Raw genomic sequence first — 11,296 nt, 5'->3', positions numbered from 1 at the left:
CTCTTGCAAGAAGTTTCTCCTCATCCTTCCTGTAGGCTTCCTTCAGGTACTGAAAGGCTGCAACAAGGTCACCCCAGCCTTCTCTTCTCCAGGATGAATTTTTCCAGCCTTTCCTCATAGCAGAGGTACTCCATCCCTCTGACCTTCTGGACTCACTCCAATAGCTCCATGTCCTTCTGTGCTGGGACCCCAGAGTTGGATGCAGACCTGCGAGTGAGTTCTCACCAGGGCAGGGCAGAGGGAGAGTCAGCTCCTTTGACCTTTATTTTTATGCTTAAAGAGTTATTAATTGGTTTTCTTTGGTAAAGACAGGAGAGCCCTGGTCTGCCAGAGTCAGTGGTTGAGCTCTGTCCTTTGGGGGACTCTTTGCTCTCCTTCTCCTCTGGCGGCCTTGCAGAAGGCCCAAGCACCACGAGCTGCAGTGGAAGGGGGTCTTGGGAACAGTGATGAGCCAGCTCACTAAATTTTCTATAGGGAAAGCCTGCTGTCATGGCTAGGAGCTTACCTTACCAGTGTGCCAGTATCACAAGGCTGTTTTTCTATTTGTACAGTCTGTGGTATGAACAGTTTCTAGAAGGTCAACAAACTCTATTGAATACACTGGAGTGACGGAGTGAGTTTCCCAGAAAGCCACTGGGCAGACACATTGGACTGGGAAGACAGAAAGAACAGCAAAAGACAGCAGTGGAAAAATCAGAGAAGGTAAGAGAAATGGAAGAAAACTAAGTGAAATTTATGAAGCCTTATGAGCAAAAGCTTTGACTTTAAGCGCTCCTCAGCTTCAGGGTTTTTGACTTTCAGCTGAAACTTGTGGTTTGATTTCTTTTCTGAATCATTTAAGCTCTCTTCTTGGGTCACTTAGCATTCAATAGACGTTTGTATGTATGCACATATTTTAGGCTTTTATAGAGAGATCTCTGTATGTGTACACGTATATACACTTGCATGCATATACATGTGTGTTTAGATACACATACATAAGCCTTCATACACGAGTGTGGGTGTATCTGTATGTATACACATAAAAATTGCCTGCTTGTCTAATTTTAACTGTATATTTTAGTGTACAGTAAGACTGTTCTCCATTTCAGCACCTCATTTTTTCAGCGATTTGATTTTTTTAAAAGCTGGAGTAATTGTTTCTGCCAGGAACAACTCTGTTGAAGGGCGCTGTTCCTTTCAGAGGATCAAAGTACAAAAGATGTTCAAATAAAAGGAGAGATTAAATTCTGTAGGCTACATTTAGTCCTAGCTAGCTTTGCAGTCAGTGTGTGCAGGCTGGGAGGTTGATCTTTCACAACAGCCTATTTCAAACCTCAGGAGGGTGTTGGTAACTTAGTAACTTTGTATATTACGTGTAGGTGTCATCAGAGCCTGTGAAAATGTTTTCTATGTTAAACAATTTTTTTTTTCAATTTGTTTTTCTCATAAAAGTGGAACTTTTCTTCCCGCCCCCTCTTTCCTCTCCGTCCTTTCCCTTACTTGTTCTGTGTGAGTAAACAGAGGGTGAGGAGTGTTTTCAGAATTGAAAGTCCTTCTTGCCCTTTACAACAAATGTCTCCTTTACCGATGAATCATTGTAGTGACTCAACCGCTGTACTGTGTCTGTTGCAACTTTTATTTTCTTTGCCCGGCAGCATCTACTCTGCTGGGTTTTACTTAACAGCTAGGAAGGCATAACCCCTGCTTGATGAAACTTGTGAGAAAGAAATAAGGGCCTGTAATACAAAACAAAATCTTTTTAATTTTTTTTTTTTTTTAACCAGTATTCTCGTTCAGCTGCTGCTTAAACACAACATCTTGGCATTTGTTCTTGCCAGCACATGGAAAAACCCTGATGTATCTATGAAGTTTTGTTGATACACTGCTCCAGGAGAAATATCACACCCTCTTCAAGCAGGACCTCAGCAATCATGAATCTTTCCCAAAAAGAACAGCTTTCTGAGAGGGACCATGTTTGTCAGCGATGGTGATAGATAAGACGGTGTTCCCTGTAGCCAGACATAAAGCTTAGCTGCCACCGAGCTCGACACAATGATCTCTATTCCCTGCCTCACAGTTTTGGGGAAATAACAGTAGGTGGCACTGGAGAATAGTAGCACAGAAGGACGCAGCTTTTATGAAATGGAGCAGTTTCCTCACTGCCTCTCTGTTTAGCCAGTTTCCATCCCCACGGATTGCCAAAACACTTTGCTGCATTCCCTTTGCAAGCCTATTATTACTCGAAGCCTGGAGGCTTCAGACGCAAGAGTGCTGTTTCAGAAAGCTCCAAACTGCCCGTGAAGCACCACTGTGAGTAAAAGCCTGCTGAAGATAGTGTGTTCCATTCTGGGGGGGGTGCGGTGATTATTTTGCCAGCTCTTTCCCTGCAGCTCCGTATCAGACCTGGCTCCAAAGTGCACAGCTAAATCAAATCCACGATTCTTCCTTAATCTGAGCGAGCTGCCGCTCCTGCCGGGTGGTGGAGCAGCGAGAGTATCTAACAGGAGTAGAGGAGACATCCCAGGGACTGTCTAGTTCTTTTTGTCTCTGGAGATTTTGTCCCACATGCCAGCGAAAGAGGAGGAGACAACTCTTGGTAGTTCTAGGAGGAATTAGGGTAGAAAGTGACTCAGCAGTTCCCTGTCTGCTCCTTTAATGGGAAGCACGAAACAGAAAAATAGCCACCCTAAGAGCCTGAGAAAATTCTGAAAATGTTCAGTGTTTCCCCAAAAAAACCTTCATAGCCTTCTCCTAGAAATCACCGTGGGGAGAGAGGCAGAGGGGTCCCAGCTCGGTTTGTGTTATGTGTGTAGCCTTCTGTGTGTGCTTGGGAATTGGCGCTCTTCCCATGCGCGTTTCCTGTTTTCTCAGTCCTCCTCCTTTAGCTGTGCCCAATCGCCGTGAGGTGAAGCAACACCCCACTGCCACAAACTCTGAAATGGCAGCTCCTAAAATTGGTGTGTTCCTCTCTCTCAGGATCACTTCACAGTAATCACTGGAAATGAGTACAGTACAGCACAAATGCCACCAAATAGCTTGTGGAGCAAGTTGACATTTTGAGAATATATGGAGAATATATGAATATATGACAAAAAAGGCATCACCTTTCACCAACTGAAATAAGTTTTGTCCTTGTCTAACTGCATTTAAATCACAGTGACATTGTTGACAGTTTTTATGCTTTAAAGGCTAGGGCTTTTTTCCTGTACTGCTTTATCAAATTATTACTTCAGTTTTTCAGATATAAGATATCTGATATTAATTATTAACTTTATATGCTTTATCCTAATCTGTTCCGTCTTATTGCATGGCTTTTTCTAGCCAAAATACAGTTTTGTTGACACTTATTCCCTCGTTGTTTCTGAGGGTATTTCCGTGCATGTTACAACCTTGGGATTTGTTTGAATTCTGAATAGCCACTTCAGTGGAGCAATTTATAACTTTTTAAGGAATGGTATGAAGTGTGAAGGCAAATGGTCCCTGAGGGAACTCCCTCTGTGTTGTGTCTGGAGTGGCCTCTGCTGCTCCCTTTTATGGAGGGTCCTGGGCTCTTTGAGGTCTCGGAAGATGGACGTGGCCAGTGCTGTGTTTATTCCAGCTCTTCAGGCCCTTTGCAGAGAGCCAAGTCCCCACTGGTCCCTGGGAAACATCCCAACATAAGGGAGGTTCTTCCACCATTATACTACCCCAGCTCTGCACAGTGAGGAGCCAAAGCCAGAGGGCCACTCTGCCATCAGAGTTTTGTATTGTCCCCCTCCCCTGTGGTTGGAGCTGGGAGCTCCTTTCGGAGCATGTAGGTGGAAGCTGTGTGGAGTAGAGTAAAATCCTGTCTTGTGCAGAAGTGTTCCTAAGAGGCAATTCTTTCCCTTCAATGAAGTTGTTATTTTAAGCATGTTGGAAACTAGCACTGAAAGTGTGAGATAATCTACCACTATATTTAAAAAAAAAAAAAAAAAGTATGGTTGGGTTTCCAAATCAAGAAAGAGAATAGATAAGGTGTTACCTTTTTATTGTTACTGCAGCTGGAATTTTCCCTGAGGGATGACTTGGGAAAAGAATCATCACCGCCATGAACCGGTTAAACAGGAAGGAAAGCTCCTGAGGGAAGAGTTACGCCTCCTTGATAGTGAAAGCACATAGGGCAGCTGAAAGTGTCTGTGAGCAGCAAGGCACAGGAGGCTGTACATCCTTCTAACAAGTTGTGTTTCAGGTAAGGAGTTTCAGCAGATACTCTTACTGCTTAGCAAGTGATCCAATCATCTCCTCCTGGGATGTGGTAAAAGGGAAAATCGAGCCTGCAGTGTGCCAAGTTTTTTACAAGGATTCATGTGCATGTCCAAGTGTGGAAGTATTTTCGTGTGCTTACAATGCCGTGAGACCCTCAAGTCCCTTGGTTTGTAGTGGATATTTTACAGTATTGGTTGGGATTCTCCCTTAAAACCCCTGATCCCAGAACCACATGATTATGTGAAAATACAGCTGTCATTCAAAAGGACAAGGAGGACTTCAGAGCTGTAAGAGAAAAAAGCCAAGCCCTCCAAAATTCAATGCGAATTGAGAAACCACAATGCAAAAAAAAACCCTAAACTAAAAACTTAAGTGTTTTATAAAAAAAATCATATAAATTTTGCCTCTTTAGTGATTTTTGAAAATTGTTTTATCACTGTGCTTGACAAGACTCGGTGAAATAGTGGCTGGCAAAGAGCCAGATCCTTCCCTGAACCTTGTATGCTGCTTTGAAAAGGCCCAAATACAGAGCCTGGTGGTTCTGACCAAACTAGCACAACTTACACCACCGATACTTGCACCACAGCATGCTGAGCTTCCACTCTCCGGGGTCAGTTTTAAACACAAGCCTATGTGAAAGAGGCACCATGCTACAAACCAGGCTGTCCCACTGTCTGCTCCCTGCCAGACCCTCCCTGTGCCCTGATCCAGGTGGGCTCCCAGCCCAGCGAGGAGAGCAGGGGCAGGATGCACAGAGCAGCCTTTGGCACTGCAGCTAAACTCTGTGTGTTTCCAGCAGGAAAGCAATACTTCTCCTGGACAGCAAGGAGACAAGCACTGATATACAGACAGATGGAGCTGGGCTCTGTGTGTGAATATTTGTCTGTGCAGAGGTTACAGAAAGCCACAGTGGTGAATGAGCAAGGTTTTATGTTAGACATTTATGTGTCATCGTAAACAGAATTTGTTTGAAATTCAAGGAAAGTATTTTAGAAACAGTTGAAAGGGTGTAAAAGGTATTGTATTTTCTGGGCCTTACAGTCTTCCAGACAGCCAAGCTTTTTTAAGGAAGATGGGACTGGAGGGAGATTTCATTATTTTATCTTCTATATTTTCCTGAAACATTCCAATTTTTAAGATGAATTAAAAAACCAGTAAAAGACCTTATACTTCTTGATTTAATGGCTATATAATTTTATTTCTTATTTTCTTTATTTTATTTACCTGCTGTAGAAATGAAAAACGGAGAAAGCTGTAAATGGGAACAATTTCATACAAGAAACTCCTGTTACGATTTTTTTTTTTTTTTTTAAATGGTGTCATCTTTATCTAAAAGCATAGTGGACTTCAGGATTCATTCTGAGAGAAAGCTGCAAAACCATAATTGCAGTTTATATCACCATTCAGAGTGGTATGCATCATTTTGGTTGTGTGGCCTGGTGTAGTTTCATAAATGTGGGGTTTTTTTCAACCCTGCTAAAGCAAACCAAAGCACGCAACACATGGAATTACTAAGTGGAGTGTTTGAAAGAGTAGCCCAGCCTCTGAGTTGCAGGTTTTATTTCAGCCTGTTTAAGTTTTCATTTCGCTTCTCATTCCACACTCTGGGTGACAGAAGCTTGTGTCACCTAGAGTTTGACTTAAAATGAAACAAAAATAAATAAAATTGGGATGAATACCTTCTGTTGTAACACAGATTTTCATTGCAAGATGCTATTATCTAAACTAATACAGTATCTTGGAGACTTAATGGAAAATCTATTTGTGGAGCTAAGCTTTAGCAATTTCTGAGCACACTTTTTATCTCAATAGCTTTTTCCATTCCTGCTTGGGAATACATTTTTTTATTGACTTATTAAATCAGATGGTTTTGTTTCTTTTAGGTGATAATGTACTCCAGCACAACTGTGTGCAGTGTGTAGTATTGCTGTTCTGTGTCATTTGTGGGTTTTAGGCTACATCTGTGTCAGTAAATGAAACAGGCCAAGGCCTTGAGGGCAAATGGCCCAGAATAGACTTTGGTTGTAGAACTAAACTCCTAGCTTTTGGGGTGTAGTGTTTTGAATATTAATTGGAGGTCCATGTCTTCTGTATTCTTTGACTTAACTTTCTTCACCTGATTGCACTAAGATAAAAAGTGGTAGAATATGAAGGAATTGGAAGCACAAAAAAGAGGAAAATGTGAGTGAAATTGACAACCATTAAGACAAAGCCTTCCTAACTGCTGGATTTATATTCCTGAATTGTGTGCTTTGCAAGTGTATAAATTATGGGGAAAAGCATGGAGATTTTCTTTTATATTTGTCAGAATTAGTATTTAATATTTAGATCAGTTGTTGCAGGCATCTTGTTGCTATTATTTAGGAGTTGAGGATAATAATAATAGTAGTAATTTGTTATTGGCATTATTATTACAACTATAGTAATAATAATATGTCTGGAAATAAGGATCAGACAAAAGAATAATCTAACTTCACCTTAAGAAAATATTTCCACTCTCTGGAGAAAGCTCTAAAGCAAAAAAGACCAAAGCACTGTAGTGCTTTCATTACATTATATATTTTGGGGTTTAACTTCCATTCTGTGCTTCATTTCAGGTAGCTCCAGGTCCAAACATTGCTCTCTTGACCTTGGAACTCTGAGACTTTCCTGAGGACCAAAAGGACTGAAGTGATCAGCCATGGCACACTTTGGGAGGGTGCCCTTCTCACACAGTGAGTTCTGTGAAGGACAGCCTGGGGACCAGGCATCTTCCCCAATGTACCATTTTGGTTCTGATGGAGACATCCCTCTAGGATTCGATCGAATTGTTGATGAAGTCAGCAATGAATTTTTTTTTTATGGCTCATCTCATCCACATCACCACAAAGAAATGTTTTTCCCGTCAGACCTTTTCAATCGCACTGTGCCTGACCAGCATCTTCATGGTCAGCCTCTCGTTGCTTATGGAGAACTTTACCCTGGAAATCCAGTTTCTCACTGGCAGCAAGGCACCGTGCCACCCATGGTTGGCTTCAGATCTTCTTTGCTACCTGATTGCAGAAACTTCTCTGTGGTGGATTCCCACCCCTACAATCTCGAGAGAGAACTCCATGGAAGGAATAGTGTAAATTCAGTTTCAAATATAGAAACAGGCAACATAAATCTGGGGTTTCAGATAGGCTTTGACAATCTGGATGCTCCAAGTCCTGTTTTCTTAGACAATTATCCATTTGGACAAAAAGTGAGAGAAGAAGGTGGAAATGGGGAAGCTTTTTTAACCAGCACCTCCAGAAGATGCAGCATAGGACCTGCCCAGCCCCAGGGCTCTGGACATGACAGAGAGGTATTTACATTTTCTTATGTTAACAGTACTTAAAGTTTTTTGTTCTTGTTTGTGTCCTTGTACTTTGTGTATTCACTCACAGTGTTGCAACATGGATTAGAAGCACTTAATTTAAAGACCTTATGAAAAATAAAACATTTATGCCTCAGGGGAAGCAAAAGCATTTTATACCAGAAGAGAATCTAGATTATGGTCTAGAATGCTCCAGTAGGCTCATTTTATGGCTCACTGAACCATAAAACTACCACAGAAGGATAAGTACAGAAATGTAGAGTAAGTTGTGTTTGAAAGGTAAGATGACTAATCTTTATGGTCTGATATGAAACCTGAGATTCAAAATAACAATACATTATGTTGAATCTGTTTTGTTGTTGTTTTTTTTTTTGTTGAGCCAGATTATTTTCTCTGTGTCTAGTCTGTCTGACATATCCTGATCCTGAGAGATGAAACATAGCCCATCCTGCCTTCACCATGTTCTGCATGTACTTCCATGTGCATAATTATTTTCTAAAAATAGACACATCTACTCTAACTGTGGAAGCTGGATCCTATGACACACACTCTGTCTTTTAGCTGTCGGTCTGAAACAAATCCTTTATCTTTTTTTCTTCCTTCATCAGGTGTTCATAGCTCTATTTGTGCTTTTGCCATTTTTAATAACTGTGTCTTATGGGACTCCCATGATTCTCTGTGATGTTATATCTGTCCTCATTTTCTTTCTTTCAAAATCCTGATATGGAGAAGGGAAAAGAAAATGATAAATCCTCCCTTTCCTCCAGTCCTTGTTAGCATTCTGAATCATTATAGGAATCCTAAAATAGCCTACAGGATACCTCTGCACCATGAATATTAAAAGACAGTTTAGGTTCACCTGCTGCTTTTAAATCCCAGTGACCACAGTATCATAAAGCAAAGGAGAAGAGACATTTGATTGACTTGTTTCTGTGTCTCTGAATAAGGAGAACTATAAAAGTAAACATATGCAGGCCCAGACAGATGGGAAGGCAGCAGGGGGAAATATATCTGAGGACAAGAACTCTTAAGACTAATCCTGTGCACCTCATTTTAGAATTTCCGTGATGAATACAGAAGAGGAGGGGAAGAATAGGTGGAGAGACAAAAGGCTGTTGTTGCTTTTTACTCATTATAGGAAAACTAAAGCATGCTGACATGATGATGAAAAGAACAAGCCTTCTCAGGAGAAAAGCAGAAAATAGTGGGATACAAATGAGCAGGAGGAGATTAAATCCTGGGATGGGAAGAAGAGGTGCTAGAGGAAGCAAGCATTTAAGAACAGGCAGAAACGCTTCTGTGACGGTGGAGGAGAGAATTATAGGGGAGGGAAGAGAAGAGCTCAGTGAGTCAAGGGCGACTACAATCGAGTGTGTGGGAGGATTTGATTAAGTCAGGGAAGTATTTGAGCTGTTTAGCTCAAAGAGGAAGAAATGGGAGAGAGGAGTGAATTGAATTGTAGCATAAAATCAGTGTGGTCACAGGAATTCCTTCAGGGAGAAAAAGCCATGTCAGGATAGAAAGAGAGCCAAGGCAAGGGGCTGGCAGCTGAACCTTGAGATGATAAGGGAAAATAAGAGTGAGAGAAACTCGAGAAAGGGAAGTGCAAAAAAAGGCTGTAAAGCAGTTACTCACTGCTGCTGGGCTGGGAGTTTTGGAAAAGACCGAAAGTGCTGCGGGGTGACAGACCTGATGCCGAGTGAGACAATCAGAAAGGTTGGAAAAGTGGAACACCGCAGCAAAAGAATGAGCACAAGTTGGATTTGTGAGGTCCAGAACAAGTAAATAATGCATCCAAGTAGTAGGAGACGAGAACCAAGACTTCAGAGTGAAATACAAAGGATGCTGAGACATGAAGATTAGAGCTGAGGTGGGCCATAGGTGGGCAAGATGAAATATTCACACTGCTGCAATCACACTGGTATTCTGATCCTTAGCTCTTGGATGCAGTTGTATGGCCCTAAGCTTTATTTAATGTGTGCTAACCAAAATATGCCCAGTGTAATAAAGAAAACATTAATTTTTTCTGGCCTTGTCATTAAAGGTCAGATGTTCAAAAATAGAAATAGTAAAGGAAACTCTCTTCATAACATCCCAGTGAAAGGAGATGTTATTTTTTTCCTTATTAGAAAGAAAACTGAAAATAAACTGAAAATAAAACCTAGAAAGTGTCTAATACATTTAACTACTCCATCTATGATATTTAGAATCTACTTTTGAATTCTGATGTTTTCAGAGTAACTAACAAGACTCATCTCTTCAACCAAGTCCCATCATCAGACCAAACATCATGATTTTGTTTTGGGTGCTCCAAAAATGAGAAATACACTATTAGTGTTCATATTTGGAAGGATAGGTTAGGTGACTTGATTAGCATAATGTGAGAACTCTGTGGATGAAAAAAGATTCCAGTCATCAAGGGATGCATTCAGTTGCTTCATCCCTGTTGTCATTGCTTCTCTCCATATGCAGTTCTGTCTCATTTACTGCTCTCTTTAAGATGTTTGCAATGCATGGAGCCTCAAGTACTACTGAAAAATAATGTGATCATGTAATTAACATCTTACCTTTATATGCAAGAAGAAGAAAGTAAAGTTTCTGGACATGTGAAAAGAGGACATGGCCAAACTAAAGCTCTCATCCCTATGACTCAGCAATGGAGCTGGAGCTGTTTATCTACCTTATATACCTCTGCCACCAGAATGAATTTGAGTGACTTAGCAATGGTATATTCCAGATGTGCAGACTATTACCAGGCTGCACAGGATTCCTGTTTGCCATTAGGAATCACTCAGAGATGCTGCCAGCAAAGATGCAAAAAAGCAGAGAGCTCCCATGTTACTCCTGTGTCCTGCAGGGGAGGATCCAGGTTGCAGCTTTGGGCTGTCAGGCTCCTCTTTTCCTTTAGTAATTATTTAATCATATTCTTCTTCAAGGTGTGAGGATTTGAGGATTCATACACACGTCCTTGTGGCAAATCATGCATTCCAAGACTTGTCCCTTTTTTCTTGCGCAATTCCTCTCCGTTTTGCCTTCCTTAGTTTGCAGTTGTGGTTTTGCTCTTGTAACACCTTCAGTCCCATTTAATGCTGTATTCCAGCCTCATCTTTTCTTACCCGTGGATTAATTTTCTCAGCTTTTCATTTATTGGCTACTGCTCTTTTTCCATGTACTTTTTCCAGGGCACTGTTCCTGCTCTGCAAGGACAGAGCTGGAGGTGGAAAAGGAGCCTTTGGTTGGTTTTGTGGGGTTTTTGTAATGAGTAGGTAATTTTGGGAGGCTGTTGCTGTTACCAAATCACTCATAATTTCTGAATAGTGAACGTCCTCCAGAGGTTCTTATTACTGTCTGATGAGGGGAATTGTAAGGTAGGTGCCTAACCAAAATGGAAACAAGGAACCAGTGGAGGTGTTCTATTTTCCCTGGATTTTGAAGGATCTTTTTCAGCAGTTCTTAGAACCAGGGAATGATGGACCACTGATTTTGATTGCTAAATTTAATTTTACTCTCTTATTTACACCCTCAGGTTTATCCACTGTTTTTCCTACCAGACAATTTCAATTTTCCCCTCTACTGATGATTCCCCCTTAGCATCTTTAAATTTCATAAACACTCTCCTAATGCTTTGTGTGGTGTTGTGGGTAATGAGAATACTATATACCATCAGTTTTGGGTCTCATTGTACTGACGTAAGGTTTCTGACTTTTGAGCTTTCAGTTCTGCCATTGTGATTTCCCCACCAGCCAGCTC

The 11,296-nt window shown here is 41.2% G+C and overlaps 1 protein-coding gene across 4 annotated transcripts in view; it reads left to right on the top strand.

Annotated features, from left to right (window-relative positions):
- The first annotated feature begins 602 nt into the window (after positions 1-602).
- The window catches only part of PIK3C2G (phosphatidylinositol-4-phosphate 3-kinase catalytic subunit type 2 gamma), a 188,301-nt gene continuing 177,607 nt past the window's right edge, over positions 603-11,296 (top strand). Inside the window, exons 1-3 of one of the 4 annotated variants that reach the window (XM_032107350.1) lie at positions 603-702; positions 4,005-4,192; positions 6,807-7,534. In XM_032107350.1, the coding sequence (XP_031963241.1) occupies positions 6,890-7,534 (645 nt within the window). In that variant the 5' untranslated portion in view covers positions 603-702; positions 4,005-4,192; positions 6,807-6,889. Of the gene's footprint in view, positions 703-2,014; positions 2,293-4,004; positions 4,193-6,806; positions 7,535-11,296 lie in introns of those variants that run through there. The other 3 variants (XM_032107349.1, XM_032107352.1, XM_032107351.1) reach the window with 3 other exon arrangements.

The sequence above is a fragment of the Corvus moneduloides genome, chromosome 4 (genome assembly GCF_009650955.1).
Source record: "Corvus moneduloides isolate bCorMon1 chromosome 4, bCorMon1.pri, whole genome shotgun sequence".
Classification (NCBI taxonomy): domain Eukaryota; kingdom Metazoa; phylum Chordata; class Aves; order Passeriformes; family Corvidae; genus Corvus; species Corvus moneduloides.
Note: the sequence above shows the minus strand (reverse complement) of the source record. Positions and strands in the feature narration are given on the sequence as shown.